General features: G+C 27.1%; 6 protein-coding genes across 11 annotated transcripts; 2 read left to right on the forward strand and 4 right to left on the reverse strand.

Moving 5' to 3' along the window:
* Nucleotides 1-3: 3 nt before the first annotated feature.
* On the reverse strand, nucleotides 4-1,807 carry LOC106785957 (ELMO domain-containing protein 2). Its single transcript, XM_014746842.1, has one exon. The coding sequence runs from the start codon at nucleotides 1,453-1,455 to the stop codon at nucleotides 514-516; it is 942 nt and encodes a 313-aa protein (XP_014602328.1). The 5' UTR covers nucleotides 1,456-1,807; the 3' UTR covers nucleotides 4-513.
* A 422-nt stretch (nucleotides 1,808-2,229) lies between these two features.
* On the reverse strand, nucleotides 2,230-3,942 carry LOC106785959 (ribosome biogenesis regulatory protein homolog). The gene is made up of 5 exons (XM_014746845.1): nucleotides 3,661-3,942; nucleotides 3,226-3,484; nucleotides 2,745-3,046; nucleotides 2,493-2,672; nucleotides 2,230-2,384 (listed from the first exon to the last, which is right to left on the reverse strand). Exons 1-5 carry the CDS (start codon nucleotides 3,807-3,809, stop codon nucleotides 2,276-2,278), a joined length of 999 nt encoding a protein of 332 aa, XP_014602331.1. The 5' UTR covers nucleotides 3,810-3,942; the 3' UTR covers nucleotides 2,230-2,275.
* A 788-nt stretch (nucleotides 3,943-4,730) lies between these two features.
* LOC106785909 (zinc finger protein 561-like) lies at nucleotides 4,731-6,891 on the forward strand. The gene is made up of 4 exons (XM_014746735.1): nucleotides 4,731-5,817; nucleotides 5,926-6,395; nucleotides 6,467-6,654; nucleotides 6,753-6,891. The coding sequence occupies exons 1-4, from the start codon at nucleotides 4,773-4,775 to the stop codon at nucleotides 6,889-6,891; spliced, it is 1,842 nt and encodes a 613-aa protein (XP_014602221.1). The 5' UTR covers nucleotides 4,731-4,772.
* A 670-nt stretch (nucleotides 6,892-7,561) lies between these two features.
* LOC106785910 (leucine-rich repeat and guanylate kinase domain-containing protein-like) lies at nucleotides 7,562-10,997 on the reverse strand. The gene is made up of 13 exons (XM_014746736.1): nucleotides 10,731-10,997; nucleotides 10,359-10,657; nucleotides 10,075-10,279; nucleotides 9,781-9,996; nucleotides 9,512-9,727; nucleotides 9,251-9,407; nucleotides 8,863-9,152; nucleotides 8,589-8,759; nucleotides 8,373-8,411; nucleotides 8,241-8,330; nucleotides 8,001-8,126; nucleotides 7,754-7,920; nucleotides 7,562-7,625 (listed from the first exon to the last, which is right to left on the reverse strand). Exons 1-13 carry the CDS (start codon nucleotides 10,995-10,997, stop codon nucleotides 7,562-7,564), a joined length of 2,307 nt encoding a protein of 768 aa, XP_014602222.1.
* Nucleotides 10,821-12,410, reverse strand: LOC106785936 (diamine acetyltransferase 2). 3 transcript variants are annotated; one of them, XM_014746792.1, is made up of 5 exons: nucleotides 11,959-12,238; nucleotides 11,827-11,878; nucleotides 11,547-11,752; nucleotides 11,211-11,411; nucleotides 10,821-10,918 (listed from the first exon to the last, which is right to left on the reverse strand). In XM_014746792.1, exons 1-4 carry the CDS (start codon nucleotides 12,022-12,024, stop codon nucleotides 11,247-11,249), a joined length of 489 nt encoding a protein of 162 aa, XP_014602278.1. In that variant the 5' UTR covers nucleotides 12,025-12,238; the 3' UTR covers nucleotides 10,821-10,918; nucleotides 11,211-11,246. The 3 variants fall into 3 exon arrangements, with proteins under 3 accessions (XP_014602278.1, XP_014602279.1, XP_014602277.1); XM_014746793.1 differs by lacking the exon at nucleotides 10,821-10,918 and adding an exon at nucleotides 12,335-12,410 and having other exon boundaries at nucleotides 11,024-11,411; nucleotides 11,959-12,031; XM_014746791.1 differs by lacking the exon at nucleotides 10,821-10,918 and having other exon boundaries at nucleotides 11,024-11,411; nucleotides 11,959-12,237.
* Nucleotides 12,411-13,019: 609 nt separating this feature from the next.
* LOC106785935 lies at nucleotides 13,020-17,233 on the forward strand. Of its 4 annotated transcripts, none has more exons than XM_014746788.1 (5): nucleotides 13,020-13,096; nucleotides 15,577-16,148; nucleotides 16,239-16,405; nucleotides 16,606-16,789; nucleotides 16,878-17,233. In XM_014746788.1, the coding sequence occupies exons 2-5, from the start codon at nucleotides 15,591-15,593 to the stop codon at nucleotides 17,067-17,069; spliced, it is 1,101 nt and encodes a 366-aa protein (XP_014602274.1). In that variant the 5' UTR covers nucleotides 13,020-13,096; nucleotides 15,577-15,590; the 3' UTR covers nucleotides 17,070-17,233. The 4 variants fall into 4 exon arrangements, with proteins under 4 accessions (XP_014602274.1, XP_014602273.1, XP_014602272.1 ...); XM_014746787.1 differs by having other exon boundaries at nucleotides 13,026-13,204; XM_014746786.1 differs by lacking the exon at nucleotides 13,020-13,096 and adding an exon at nucleotides 14,291-15,143.
* Nucleotides 17,234-17,428: the final 195 nt, after the last annotated feature.

The raw sequence follows: 17,428 nt of genomic DNA on the forward strand, positions 1-17,428 counted from the left end.
AAAGATTTTAAATAAATGTGCTTTTTTAAGTTGGTCTATAGCCACCATCTGCTTAATGGCTTGCTGGCACTAAGGTAAAATATAAATTTTAATTATAATCATGTTTCTTTTTTCTTTTCGAGATTTTCTCAATAAATATTCCTGTACATATATTTCCTTGTATATTAGTTATAATTATAGCCAAAAATATGGATACCAATATTTTTAATTACCAATTAATAATAGAAGTGTTAAAATTATTTTAAAAATTAGTGTAAAAATTCTTTTTTTAAAATTTAGTCAATTACACGTTACAATGAAGTATTTGTACATTGTATTTTGCAAAATCATTCTCTTCCTTAAAATGAGTTATAGTAACAACCATAAACAGGTTAATTTAATCTTAATTATCAAATATTTGAATGCATTATCTTGTATACATAACAATAAGGAATGGTTTGTGCATACTACCATTGATAATATAGTTATCTTTCAGATATCTATAAACATGAAGCGTAGTTTTCAAGATTTGTGCTAAATATTATCAACCGATACATTTATCCTTAATGTAGTTGATGAATTAGATAACGCCATTCTAATGCTGTTTTCAAATTTTTCCTGTATAGAGGAAAATTCCATCATATTGCTCGGTTTAGATTCAATCCAAAATCCATCGAACTCGTAGAAGAGATAACAATAAAACTGATGAAAAGCACGCATAGTCGGTAGTGTCTTTGATGAATTATAGATATGTGTTTTAGCAGTACCATCTTTCAATAATTTTAATGCCATACTGGTAAGGTTTATACCTACAATAGCAAATGCATAACCATAATGCGGATGAGTAGAATGAGATAAAACATGAGTCGCTGCACTGGGGTATTCTTGAGCAAAATATACGAGATTCTCCAATCCCAATATTCCCATTCCACGAAAGTCTGTTTTAGGATCGTCTCCCTGAAAACCAATATTCTGCCATTGTTTAGTTACTCTAGCATCCAAAGAATCATAAGGCATAAGTAGATTCCATAATTTCAATAACAATAATTCATGTTCTGGATTATCAGCGTCGTAGGGCGTTTTTCGAAGTTCTTCACATTCCACGCATAGCTGACGATAACCCCAAATTAATTCGATGCATTTACCAAATGATTTGGCAAAATCTGGATGCGCTGTTGGGTTAACATTTTTCGTCACCAATACTGTTCTAATTGCCTCTTCTAAAATTTCACGTTCACTTTTAATAGTTATACCACGCTGATTAGCAATGTCATTTAAATAAGTTATCAAACTCTTGATATTAGCATTCTTTGATTGATGTAGAGATTCTTCAACCGCAAGCGTTCTAGGAGCTCCAGAAGGTTGTCCATAACAAATTCTTTGAAGCTCACACATTTGTGTCGTTTGTCTTAAAAACCATTTGATAAATGGTCGAAAATACCAATATATCACTGACAATATATACTGGAGAAACATGTTTCACATAGTTTGTCAATAACATTCAAAGATAAAGTTTATATATTAATATCAATTATTTTTATATAATTTCATAACATTCCACAAAAAATGTAAATTTGTTGTTAATCTTTTCATTCAATTTTCATTTATCAACAATAATTGATTGAATACATAACCTCTAAATTGAGCAAGTTAGTAATACAAATTACTTTTCATCAAACTATCCAACGCTTATGTATTCCCACTCTTATTAACTTGCGTATCTAGCAAACATAGGGAGTATCTTATATATTTTGCGAAGAACAAAAGTTACCTTCCGGGGGTCACAGGGGAAAGAAGAGATATAAACGCGTTCGTTTCTTTTTTCTTCTGTTCAATATATGTATATATATATATATATATATATATATGTACAAAGAGAAAGAGAGAAAGGACTTCAAAGCGATTTCAAAAAGTGTTTATTAATTCAATTTTCTAATGTTTTATATATTTCTTTTTTGGAATTTTTTTATTTTAATGTTTTTAGTATTTAATGTTTAATGTATCTAATTTTGTTTAGGTATATTTATTATATATTATTTTATTGAATAATATTTATAATTTATAATTGTAAAAATATTAGTATATACCAAATGAGATAGCATAATTATGCATATTAATTAGTTAAATATTAAATTAAATAATATTATAAGCATTATGAAGTCGCGTAAAAGGGGTCAAACGTTACTCAGCGAGACTCGTAATATGGTCAGAAGATTAACACGACAATGTGACGAAGAGAAAAATAACGGATAGTATGTATAAAAATTTATTATCAAATTTTATTGTTTTATTTTGTTTATCTGCGTTTTCTACCACCTACTTTCGTATGCATATCTCTTTTGCCTTTGCCACCTTTTGGTTTCTTTGAACCTTTGTGTGCTTTAGTCGTTACTTTCTTCCTTTTTCTGCAAAATAAATATATAATTATTCATTAAAGTCCGATGTATAGAGAGTAATGTTTCTAGTATACTTTAATATACCCTAAAAATAAATTTTTTTTATAAATATCTTACGCTGCTGAAGATGAAGCTGAATCTGTATTTAAAATAGTACTTTTATTACTAAGAATTGTGTTTACTAAATTCTTATTTTTTTCATTTTCATCTTTTAAATTTAATGGGGTTTCTTTCGCCTTTCTCTTCAAACTTGACAATTTTGTTAAAATTCCTTTTGCATCTTTTTCTTTTGGTAATCTATAATTATAAGAATATATTTAAATAAAATATATATATCCAAATAAAATTTTTCTTCTAATTAAAATTTACCTTTCTTGAAATTTCCCTAGAGATGCCGTTGATTTATGAGCTACCGTTACCGCTGTAGAAAGCTGGCTTGGTTTGGGAAAATGTTCCACAGTAGGAAGACCTACTCGTGGTAGTTTAACGTTTTTGGATTTAGCTATATTACGCAATCGTTGCAATTCATTTTTAGATTGCCTTTCATGTTTACTAGTACTCATGGCAGTAAATGGATCTTCCTTTGGATTATTATCTTTTCCCACTTCGACGACCCATTCTTTTTGTTCAATTGCTTTAGATCGTTGATAACCATACCGTGGCATCCATTTCTACAAAAGTTATTATTAATACTACAATATTAAATTAAAATATAATAGAATTAAAAATATGCACACAAAAAGAGTAGAGAAAATAAGCTGATTTAATAAATGAAGACGCAATCTCAATGTTATTTCTACGATAAATTTCTTCTAATTTAAAATATTGTAGAACAATACAAGAAACATACCTGTAATTCTTCATCCCATTTCAATTTTGTCCTATTCTTTTTGTTGGTTCTTATTCCCTTTTCTTTAGCAAATTGTTGCCATTTTGTTAAAGGTTTAGGTTTTGGAATTACACGAGTTCTTGGAAGTATATATTGAGGCACTGGCAATTGGGCAACTATTGCCTCTTCTACACGTTCAGTAGGAAGGCTCCATATATTATTAATTAAAAGTTGAACATTGTCTCTTGTTAACTGCTGTAAATAAATATTTGGATTCGACCTATAACATTTAAAAAAAAAATATATTAAGGTTATGTAAATTATTGCAGACCATACACATACAAAAGTTACATATTTTATTAAGGATATATCAACATATAAATACCAAAAATATAAAAAGATACATAAGTAAATAAATTAAATTAGGATTATATGTTTTTTTTTTAATCTAATTACCTTAATTCTTTGATATCTAAACCATTAGAATCAGATAAGAGGAGTGTTCCTAAATCGATTTCTGGTTCAATATCTTTATGAACTTTCGTTGATTTTTTAGAATCCAATTGCGCATCTTCACTTTCTAATATTAAATTAACAACGTCCATAGCAATAAATAAAATTTCTCTCTATAACTCAAATATTGATTGCTACGACTGGCTACGACTTTCAACACGTGTTCACAAGACGGATTTTCTTACCAACTTACTAACCGAACAATCGTCACATGACTCGCTTTGAATCTGCATTACCGATCAATATACATATACAGATATATATAACAATAATAATAATTTAAATAAAAAAGCGTGCTACTAAATACCAGATATTTTTGCATTCAATTAATAAAAACATAGGTTGTTTCTTGTTAACCTCTTTCTAATTAAAAAAAGGAAAAATTAGAGTCTAAAGTGGCTGCCACGTGACGATGGTTATCTACTTATGTCTCTTTCTTCTGTTATCATAATCGGTTTCAATCAAAACAACAACAGTGTAAATCGTGAATAAGGGTTTCGTTTGTCCTGGACCGACCGACAACGACTTTTCAATAGGGCATATATACAATCAATCGATCCTATCTCCTAAATTGAAATTAACTTCGCTTAATTTGGTGGACTCTAATACTCTAATTATTTATTTGAAATTCCATCATTTAGGTTGAAAATTTTCGCAACTGGCGAGGGGTACAATTAAGAAAAGCAAGGAGGATAGCAGAACAAGATCTTTGTTTATTTGTTAGACATCAACGAGATGCTTATTGAAAGTCTAACAGACTGCTAGCCCATCGTGGCGTAAATTATCTTTTATGGATTGTCCATAGGTTCTTCGATCAAACTAATTTGAGGTTATGTATGTGGTATGTTGTGTGAGCAATGCGATTTTAATGTAGCATTTTAATATTGAAGTAATTATTTAATATACATTATATACATTTTTAATGTATACTAGTACGTATATAGTCAGTATATTAGTACGTATATTAGTACGTATTTATACGTCTTCTCTTATATACAAAAAAAATTTTGTTAAGAAAATAAAAAATAAAAATTCAATTTTGTGTAATAAAGACAATGATGAGAATGACAGGTTCATTTTGTGTTCTTTGTAGTACAAATATTGATGCGTCTTCCTGCGTAAATATCTTTACGCCTCTTCTATACAATAATGAGTTACTAGTAAATTTTATAATACGCGAATTCAAACAGATGTCATCTAATCTACATAGTCCGTACATCTGTTTTCGTTGTTATAAATTATTTCAAATGTTAGAACGAGCACAATGGATCATTAATAATGTTCGTTGTGAAATTTTAAAATCTCACCAACGTATATTACCGAAGAATACAGATTATCTTGTAGACAATACTCAAATTTTTGAAGCTATCCAAACTAAACGGGATTTAGATCAGACAACAAATGGACCAAAACATATTACAGATCTAAGTTATTTGAATTATTTGAATATTAATCCAAACCTTATGGCCTCTCATAACATTAAAAATATTGAACTAATTGATTCGAGAGATATCTTTAAAGAAGAAACAGATATTGATAGTAAAGTTTCAGAAAGCGTATACAATATTATTAAAAATAATAGCTATTGTAATATAGATTATAAGAATAATGATAATGTAAATAAAGATACGAAGATTGAAATATATAATAAAAAACGAGATTTGATTATGCAAATTTTAGAAAATGATTTTCGCAAATATATGTTAAATGATATAGTAGAACGAGATATCACAGAACAAGAAATTTCTAATAAACAGTGTAAGTTCTGTACCGAATCATTTAAGACCAATGAGGAATTAAATGTACATTTATTAAAACATAATGATATACAATTATATCAGTGTTCTGAATGCAAGGAAATACTCATAAGTGTTTCACTTGCAAGTATGCATGTATTAAAAGCACACAGTGAAAATCAACATTGCGTTAATATTTTACCAATTTCGTATAAAAATGAAATAGAACCTTCTCTTAATGATGTCTCTCTTTTTCCACAAAATAATACGGGAACATTAAATGATATAAAGTCAAATACTTTTGAACATACGGAGATCGATAAAAATATATCCGAAATAAGAGATAATACAATGTCTACTATAGGCAAGTTAAAATTAATCATTTGTCATATATATTAATAATTATTGTGTAAATTGCTAAAAAAAAATTTTGATTTAGTTTTATTACTAATTAAAATATTTTATTTTGTAGAAAATAAAGAAGTTGCAGAAAGCAATGCTATTAACTCCATAGATGAAAAGAGCAAAGTAAATTCAAATTCTGTTTCTTGGAAATCGAGAGGAATATTAAATTACAGTTTAAAACCATTTAAACATACATGCTCTAAGTGTAATAAAAAGTGGAAAACATCTACGGAATTAAAGATACATATGAAATCTCATTCAAATATAAGACCATATATGTGTGAAATATGTGGTCAGGCTTATAAATATAAACAAGCTTTAAATATACATATTGATATGCATAATGGAATAAGCCCATTTCAATGTTCTTATTGTAACAAATGTTTTACACAAAAAGGTGCATTAGTGAGACATCTACCAATGCATACCGGAGAAACACCATATCAATGTGAATTATGTGGCAAAAGATTTATACATCATTCATCATACAACATGCATATATTGTCTCATACTGGAAAAAAATCTTATCAATGTCATGTAAGTGATCATATATATTAATCATGTATGTATACAGTTATACAAAAGTAAATTTAATACGTTCTTTTAAGATATGCGATGCATCATTGCTTTCTACATCACATTTAAAAAGACACATGCGAGTACATACAGGTGAAAAACCATATAGCTGCATCGTATGTGGAAAACGTTTCGCGCAACGATACAATTTACAATCTCATAAAAAAATACATAGCATATCAGAAACAACGACAAATGATACTGAAGATTTACTAAACTTGTAAGCTAAAAATTGGAAAAGTATCCTTTAAATTTTTATAATTTATATATAAATAAATATTAAATATTATTTTTCATTTTGTGTATATTTATTTACAGGTGTAACCAGTGTAACTCATTATGTCAAGAAGGACACAAATGTAATGAGCAAATAAAAAATCAATCCAATTCAGATAAAAATATTACAACTACGGAAAAAGTAATTAATTATAATTGCAGTTTAGAATCCTTGGTATAAAAAAAAAATTAAACCTTATAAATTAAATAATAAATATGAAGCGCAGAATTTAAAGAATATTAATTCTGATAATAATATAACTTTGGTAGAAATTAATCAATCAAAGTTAAATGTCAATAGTAATGAAACAAAATTTGTATTATTACAAGATTCCTCGGCGCAAACTCATTGTAAATAAAAATAAACATAAACAGCTCATTGTCCAAAAATATGTATATTATATTTTTATTTTATATATTTTTTATATATATATGCATGCTTGAAATCATGTTTCCAATATTAAATTTATTTATGTATTTTTCTAAATTAAGAGATATATATATATTAATGTATTATGTGATTGCTAAGTANTTAATGCTTGAAATCATGTTTCCAATATTAAATTTATTTATGTATTTTTCTAAATTAAGAGATATATATATATTAATGTATTATGTGATTGCTAAGTACAAATATACAATTTTCTGATGTAAAATTTCTTGTTTATTTAATTTAATTCTCTTTAGTTCTTAGTAGTAATTTAATATTAAATGAAAATATAGTTTTAATAAAAAAGCTATAATTATAGTAATTATTATATATAGTTTTAATGTATAAATAAATGAATAAAACTGAATTTTAATATCCCTCTTTTTAACCGTGAATAAAATACATATTAGTGTCCTTTTCATCATATTGTTATGCTATCTGTTTCTAATTTCTTATTTTGTCTTATTTTGGGAATGGATAAAGATCTGTAAAGTCAATCATGAAAAATAAAAATTAAGAAAGCTAAAAAAGAAACGAATTTAAGATTAATATTAATTATAATCAATGTTTTAAGACGTTAGTAAAAATATAATATAAAACATTTGTGTTATACTCTTTCATTTTATCAATAACATATGGAATACGATCAGGAATAGCCACTCGTAGAAGATATTTAATTTCTGGTATATGTTCCAGACTTCGGAATAATTGCTTTACGCATATTTTTTCAATAAAATTCATCAAAATATTAAATGCTTCAGTATAATTGTCTGTTAATAACTGAAACATATGATAGACGAGTTAATATAATTAATTCAATACTGGTGTATACTGTATAGGACGTATTTATAACATTTTACCACAAGAGAAAAAAATCCTGGATTTTTTTCATGATGTTCTAAATATATCTTCCTTGTTCTTAAAACAAGTTCAACGTATATACGTTTCAAGTTTTCTGACTTTTCATCGTTATCATTTTCATATTGCTATACGTATAAACAAAGACTATTACTTGCAAATGAAAGTAGATAGATTGATGAATACTTCTTTCCATATTATTATCACAATTAATAAATTATTAAAAAAAAGAGTAGAATTACTAAAGCTAGCAATGTTTCTTCACTAGAACTAGTATCATCGATATCATCATCAGCAGAAATCTCATGTTCTATCTTATCATTTATTTTGTACTGATACGAAGTTCTTTTGATTTTTCTATGTTTATGTTTTTTATTGTGTATAATTATATTTGATTCCTCATCTAATAAGACCTATAAATAACCACATTGAGTATGATATACATATATATATATATATATATGAATATAAGAAAGTGTACGTAAGTATAAGTAAGTGTAAATAAATATTTATCTCTCTATCTATATATCTAAATATATATATATATATATTTCAGTATATATTTAAAAATATACATACGTATATTTTACCTTTAAATCATTGAATCGTTGCTTATTGTCAGTAAACAAATATGAATCTTGAACTATTGTAATTTTTGGTAACATAGTTTTACTTTCATATATTATATCAGTTGTTGTTGCTCCAGTACCTTGAGGTCTAACGAACATACTATATCCAGGTAATTTTAAACTATTCATTATCTATATGATATGTATATTAATAATATAGGCATATTCAAAGCAACATTTAATTATATGCAATATAGTTTTATATACTTATGTATATAATTCAGTTTTCTTTTACCTGCTCTATAATACTTAAAATAAAGTTCAATATACTGCTTTTGGACTCTTTCTTAATATGCGTATGTTTGCCTATGTTGATAGCGAGCAAATCTCCTACACTATCTTGAATCCAAGAATAAATATCAAATTTATCCTCTATCCAACTTCGATGTTGAGCAATATCATTTGTAATTACCAAGATAGGCTTGACATTTAAATAGCGATTACATATTTGCATAGTTGTATGTAAGTCTGCTTGAGTTATGCCAATTTTTTGTTCCATTATTAATGAAGCTATTTCATTCATATCTATATAAAAATTATAATAAAGATCTATTCTTTATCAAGTGATAATGAAAAATAAAAAAACAGAAGTAATCAAATGTAAAATATATTTTATGACTAACGAAATCCATAACTGTGTCCTAACAATTCTTGGATTCCTAAAAAGTTACCACAACAAGCTATTTCGTTAAAATCTTCTCGTTTAACGAAAATAAATGTTTTTTCTTCATTTTCACGAATTTCTAATTGCTTAGTAGTATACCATTTGCAGTATTTTACCTGACAGAAATATAAAGATGCATTATGAAACAATATATCGCTTTATCCTGATATAAAATTATTTTACATGCATATGAATAATGAAATGAAATAATGAATTTTACTTTATTAGGAATTGTATACGATATATGTAAAGCTAATGCTCTTTTTTTTACTGCAGATGGACCAGTCAATATTAATAATGGTGGCCTGATTTTATCATATGCGATCACATGTGTATCTATTTTAGGTGTACTCAAATGTTCTAATAAAGTCAGTTTACTGATATTACGTGCAGTTATCAAATTTAATGACGGGGCAAATAAGGTTGCTGCAGATATCTAAACAAAATAAAAAATGATTGATTATATTTAATAATGAAATATATTTGTACCTTTTTGTGTACCTTTTCCATAATAGATACTTCGATGCCATCAATAAACATAACACTTGGAATAGAAAATAAAATTACATCTCTATAATTGGGCCATTTTATGCATACATTTCCTCTAAGATCTATTTCATATATCGATCCTTTTAAATTTGATACTTCTAAAAGATCTATAATTTTATTATACTTTAAATCTATGAATCTTAAACTGCATGCATCCTACACAAATAATATTTAAATAATTACTCATACATATAATAAAAGATGTTTATTAAGAGAGAGAGAAAAAATGTTTACTTTGAAAAAATCTAAGCTAGATAATTTATTATATCCCAATATAATAGTTTTCAAATTGATTAAACTTTTCATACCGCTATCCGATTTATTACATTTATATGATGTTATGCAATTTCCTTCTAAATTTAATTCCTTAATGTTTAAATTATCTAAATTTTCAATATATTCGATTGAATTGTAAGATAAATTCAAGTATTGTAAATATCTGAGAAGAATGATAACAATAATAATTATATTACATATTAAATGGTAAAGACATTATTTTATTTATATTATACACTAACTTTAAATTATGCAATCCAAAAATAACTTCAATTTCATTGTGAGATAAATCTAATCTAACAATACTCCAAAAACTACTTAGATCGCACATTTGAGTTATATGATTATGAGATAAATTTACGTAAGTTAAATACCAAGGTGGTGTAAAATTTAATATATCTATGAGTTTATTATATGACGCATTTAAATACATTAAATAAGGAATTCCACCCAGTGGTATTAAATTTGTAAGATTGTTATGCGTCAAATCAATGTATTGTAGATAACGATGATAATATAAAACAGTAATATCTGCAAGTGACTAAAAAATATATCGGTTAAATAAATGCATTATAATACATTCATACAATTTATTTTAATGTTATAATTATTACCATTTTTCTCATGATACATTTTGCCAAAATATAAAGTCCAGATTCTGGTGACTTAGTTAAAAATGAAGATCCAAGCCCTATTAATCGATCAGTAAAAATACCATTGTTTTCCAAGTCATCAAATGAAACATCTTTTATAGATCTCAAATTGACAATAGGTGATTCCTCATCTTCCCATAATTGTATATCTAAAGTATATCCACCCCAATTACTTCTAGTAATGTTTTTCTTTTTTATGAATAATTCGAAATATTGTGAATTATCCATTATGAATAATATGTTTCACTTAATCGTAGAGATATAATATTTTTTATTTAAATCACATATGTTTATAAAATATATAATTGTTATTTATCATTACTGATTAACAAATGTAGACATTTTTTTTTTTTAATCAATGTTATAAATCAAATGAATATCACATTGTATACAGCTTCAAGTATGTTAATAAGTTTATGTAATATAAAACAATATTCATACCATTTGTATAATTGTTATTTATAATAGATTTTTTACTTAATTAGTAGCTAATGTTTCCAGAGCTGATCCCGTTAAACGATATGCATGCCATTCTGTTTCTTCTGTCAAATTAATAGCACCCAAACTCTTATAAAACTCTTGTGCTGGATTCCACTTCAGCACTGAGAAATCTAACCGACAGCAACCGCTATCTATGGCTTTCTTCAATAATAAAATTTTATAAAATTTTCATTGTAGTTATATATAAATATTTGTTTGAGGAAAATAATATAATTACTTTAATATACATAAGGTTTCCTATATATACTCTATATGAATCTATTTAATTACACATACTTTTGCAATAGTCTTAACAAGTTTAGTGCCAACATGTTTTTTTCGTTGATTAGATGTAACATAAAGATCTTCCAAATACATAGCTCTTCCATTCCATGTTGAATAAGTATAATATGCTAATGCATAGCCTATTATTTGTTGATCTATTGTTGCTACATAGCAAAAAAATAGAGGATTCTTCGTATCAAATCCATCTCGTTCTAAAACTAAAAATATATAATTTATTTATACATATATATAATAAAAAAAAGTATGCAAGTTATATAATTATTAATTTTACTTTTATAATCGATCTTTGGTTCATTAGGCATATTCTCATAATCAGCTAGCTCCTGCAGTATACAAAAATAATTATATTATCATAGTGAATTTAAAAAAAAAACATAAAAGTAATATTTTGCATTTTAATTACCTGGATTAAGTTTCTTATAGCTAAGCAATCTTCACGTTTAGCTTCACGTATCTTTACCATATCCATATTTAATCTATAGAATAAGATCTTATATATATTTTAAAACTACAAAGTGAAAAATAGAATAATGAATTCTATTAAATCTTTAAAAAGAACAGATTAAAAAAAGTGACTACTAATTGTTACTTTTTTAAACGTTTGTTTCAATAATTACAAATTAGTGTTTTAAATATTTGCAACTGTACTCAAGTATAATATCTATTACATTAAGTGGTCATACTGATAAGCAAGTTTATACTGCAATACATGATATATATATTTAGCTAATTTACATGATATTTTATAAGCCATGCATTCCGTCGCAAATAATATCTACCTGATGGGTGATTAAATATGTAAGCTTAATTATTGTGGTAACTAAACTATTTTTTTATTTTTAATAAACATATTATCAAATATATACATCATTTTTTATAATATTTATACATAAGTATTCATTTATTTTTAATTATTATTTTTACAGAATAATTTAATATTTTTTCTCGCAAATTTATATAATAGTTCTTGTATATATCGATTATATTAATTATTTTCTCTATGCATATACCACTAATTAAAATTTTACTGAAACTGCATCAATATCTAATGATACAAGAGGCATGGCAAGGGCAATGTTCCCCTGTTGCACTACTAGTTCGTATTTTGCCTGTAACTATCGTTGAAGTTGTACGTGCTTCAAGTACAAGTTAGCCAACAATCTTAATTGTTATTAATTATGATAAAACTTATTGCACATATGTTTTTTAATACGAAAAATAAAAATGTATGATTAATAATATTTAAAACCAAAATTATGGTTGCACTCATGAAGTCTATATAGTCCTATAGCTTCGTGGCTGCACTTATGAATATCCTATAAGAAATTAAGCTTACGGATTTTTTTATCAATCGCGAACCAATTAGCGCAGAGTATTTGGCGATGGATTGGCATAAATGTAAGTCTGCCACAATTGTTTATACGATAGCACCATCTGGTGGATGCAAGCAATTACACTATACGTCGACATTCCATTGTTAATGGTAGTCTTACGAATGCTTTGTGCAAGTTTGGTGCTGTAAAAAACTTTACATTGGTTAGGTACGTTTAAAACTGTTGCTCGCGAGCTACCGTGAAATAAACATAATAAAAGAGCAAAGAATACATCGATAATGTCAGAAATTGATGCAAAAGTTAATATGTCGCTCGGTAAGTGGCTAGAGTCCCGAAAATCTACAGATTTTGCTGATATTCCTGAGTGAGCCTATGGCTGCATTCTTTCCTTTGCACTACACAAAATGGCGGTGAAATTTCTCGGACGTAATAACTACGTAATGTTTCTTTCCATCCCTTTCGAATCGAGGGCTAAGTTGAATAATAATAATAATAATAATAATAATAATAAAAAGTATATATGACCCTACGAGAACAAAACAATTTCTGAGCGAACACGAAGCCGATCGATTCTTTTCGCACATTAAATGATATGACTTATAATTATTTAATCCTATACTGGGGAAACATTGCGCAACAGAAAGGTGTGAGATAGAGTGAAATCAGATCATTTTTGATCTTGACTGGGCAACTCACCGAGAATGCACGAATGACTCAGCCTCTATAAAAAGAAATTTTTTATCGTGTTTACGTAATAAAAAAATAAAAATATTCTATTTTCGTGGATATTCTATATCTGCTATTATTTTGAATTATCACTTCTAACCACACAGGAGCATAGTTTAACTATCGACGCACAAGATATCAAATATGGTCATTTTCTGCGAAGGTCGTATACACGGAGGTGTACTAAAAAAAAAACATAGAACCTCAGCTATTCGGTGAATATTAATTGCAATGATTTAAGAAAGACAAAGAATCTTCCATCAACGAATTATCAACAATATCGAAATTAACGCAAAATTGGAAGACCCTGTAACAAGATATTTTTATCTCTGCAATATATCAATCTAATTTTGATTGACGCGTTATGCACGATTGAAGTGGCGCAGAATTCATCACTGAAATATTATATTAACTTCTTTGCAATCTCTCTTGCGACCAGAAGAAAGAAGATATTACGAATTCCATATTTTTTGAGTATCCAAATAGCACGAAATTTTACAATATATATATATATATACATATATATGTATATATATTTATATATATATATATGTATATATATATAATATATATATATATATGTATATAATATAACCAACAGGGTCTCTAAAGGATATGATATATTTTGAATTAAAAAAAAATAAAATAAAAATTAAATAAATAAACAGTAAAGGTTTCGTCAACTTTGCTTGTAAAAAAAATACAATATTTGTAGTGGTTGTACTACATAATTATTAATAACTGATATGAATATCCAAGCATTTTGTTACATTATCATTTAGTAATATTATTCCATATAAAAAGTGTCTGTGTTCTTTAATATCATATATAATAACATGGGCAATGAATAAAATTCAAATCTACATACCAAAATTTTATAAGTTTCTTAACAAGAGTGTATCTTGGTGTAAGGATAATGGTAAAAGAAGTGTCAAACGTTGTCCAGTTTCCGAAGTAGATGGAGAGAGAAAGAGAAATCGCAATAGAAAAGTGTAAAAGAAACCACAGTATACAAACTATGAATTTAAAACCATGCATTATTGAGATGTTTAAATAGCCCTCACGTAAAGCTGATACATCTCTGGAACAAAAGTAAGAACGAAATACTATGCAACTGAATCCTCAGTGTTTATTGCAAATATATAAACAATTTAAAAGATCGGAAACGAATTAATGGGCGGAATCATTCTTCCTGGAAAACAAATAGACCATCACACGTCTTGAAAATTATTTGAAGTTATATATTATGGAATGAATCAATTGGAAGTAAACCAATATAAATTATTTACGAAGAAATGACTACATTGAAGAGTTCAATATTGGGAACAATATTATAAATCGAAATTAAATTATGAATAATGTATATAAATCTTGAAAGAAAGATCATACCAATAGATAAAGAAAGAAAGAAGGATAAAAAGATAGAAAGAAGAAATTATTTGGATCGCTAGAACTTCCCGTCATATACTGGACATGGATCACAGATATTTATTATCGTGGCTGTATTATTTTAAAAGAGATGGAAAAAGTTGTACTACTAGTTTCTTCATTTTTATTTTTAGATATGCAAAGTGATATATCTTAAACAAATTTTTATTAAAAGTTTTTCTCTTTCTCTTTTTTTTAATTTATCTATTTTTAACGATTCAAATCTATATGAATAGATTAATGATGAAAAATTAGAGTTATACTGAATATGTGAGAAATAGATTTTTCAAAACTTGTAGTCATAATTAGAAGCTTGTAGTCACAATTATAAATAAATACAAAGGAAGTAAACATTCTTACAAAAAAGGAAAGAAATAGCTCGTTATCTCACATCATTCTTTAGGAATTTTTAACTGGAATTTTAACTGGAAATTTTTGTCTAGTTAAAAATAAAAATAAAAATAGAAAAAAATTTTAATCCTGCAGCCGGAATTGTATGCTCACTAAAACTTGTGAATTTTCTTCCTTTTAAGATGAGATCATAAAGATGGAGAAAAAGGAAAAAAAGAAAAAGGCTAATACAACTAATGGAAAAGGTGGTCCTAAACGCAATCGAGGGAATAATGCACGTGGACGAAATGGACTTAGAGGTCGAGGCGCAAGAACTAATAAGCGTAATATTGGCACATTGAAGAAAGAACAAAAATGGCAACGTGGCCAAAATGCTAATATCCGTGGTAGTTTTACTAAAAAACGTTTCATCAAAAATGGTGGAGTTGCTTCACAAAGTCTACTAGCATTAAATCAAAAAGCTAATGTAAGAGGGAATGTAAATGTACGACGTGGTCGTGGAAATCGTTATGGTTTAACACGTAGTCGAAGTAGAACAAATTTGACTATTACAAAAGCTGGATTTTTTACTGCTAATAAAGCAACGCTGAAAAGAACAAATAGTGTGGGTAGTGTCAGAGATCCAACTTCTGTTCACAATCGATTAGGATATCAAAGTCCAGCACAAATTGCATATCGAAATCATGTTAAAAGAGCTAAGCAACTTCTCCTCCAAAGGCAAAATCAACGACTTAACTTTCAAAATCAATTTAGAGTGAGTTATTGTATTAAGTATTCTATTCATTTATTTCACACAAAATGGTTTTATTTTAAATATTATTATTTAAAAAAAATATCTTATTAGATGTTGCAAGCAGGAAAATCACCACTTTCGCTACAGCAAAGACCATTAGAACGGCGTCAACAAATTTTAACCTCTCAAAGAAGATTTACGACTGGTGGTTTACGTTCTGATCAAATTGCACGTGCTCAAAGAAGATCTCAATATGAACAGAAACTTATGAGGATGAAGTAAGAAAATATTATATTTCATAAACCCTTAGCGCTCCGTGTGTTGTTGGCTCCGCTACAGAGCCATCCATCATTTGTTCCGTAACTCGTGCGGAGCGCTAAGGGTTAATATTTATTCATTTGTTATATTTATATAAAATCAATATTTAATCAATAAATTCCATTATTCTAAATTAATAGAATGTATGTTTATATTACAGTTCTGCACGAATCACGCCTTCTAATGTGAATTTCATGTGCACGTTAGGTAATGATTATACACCAAATACACATGAACATTCCATGAGCCTTGCACAGAACAGAAATGAAAGAAACATGAGTGGTCTTCAACAACTATTGAGAGGGCGTTCACCAATTACACAAACGATACAAAATTTAAACATGGTATAAAAAAATAACACTCTTAAAATTAATAGAATTAAGAATTTATAAAACTTTTAAACTATTTCAATTATTTGTATATTTATTTTAGATTGGACGATCTCCTGTATTTGGTCGACAGCGCTCACGGTCAAGATCACGTTCTCGTTCACGCACACGTAACGTTCCTATGTCTGATTCAGGAGCCGATTTAGATGATCGTACTTTTAGTAAAATTATGTATAGTATATCGGCAAGTCTTGGCGTCACAGGGCGAACCCTTAATGATAGATTTAGTTTTTAAATGCAATAAAACAGATTCATCTTACATTCAGAATGAAAGACTGGCAAATTCAGTGCACATGAGTTATAACATTTTCAGTTTTAATTATTAATGGGGAGATGTGCTGTTTTTTGCAACTTAGAAGTATAAACATCATTCTAATATTGAATAAATATCTATAACATCGATATCAGATCGATTTAGAATTATTCAAATTAACTTTATTACATTTAGTTTTATTTTACTCCGATAACATATCTTTTATTATGCTTTTTGATATAAAAAAATGATAGCATTTGTTATAAAAAAAAATTGTTACTGTAATATATTTAAGCATAATTTCCTCTATATATATATATATATATATATGTACATATATA

The sequence above is a fragment of the Polistes canadensis genome, unplaced genomic scaffold (assembly GCF_001313835.1).
Source record: "Polistes canadensis isolate GaletaPanama2010 unplaced genomic scaffold, ASM131383v1 scaffold_59, whole genome shotgun sequence".
Classification (NCBI taxonomy): Eukaryota; Metazoa; Arthropoda; class Insecta; order Hymenoptera; family Vespidae; genus Polistes; species Polistes canadensis.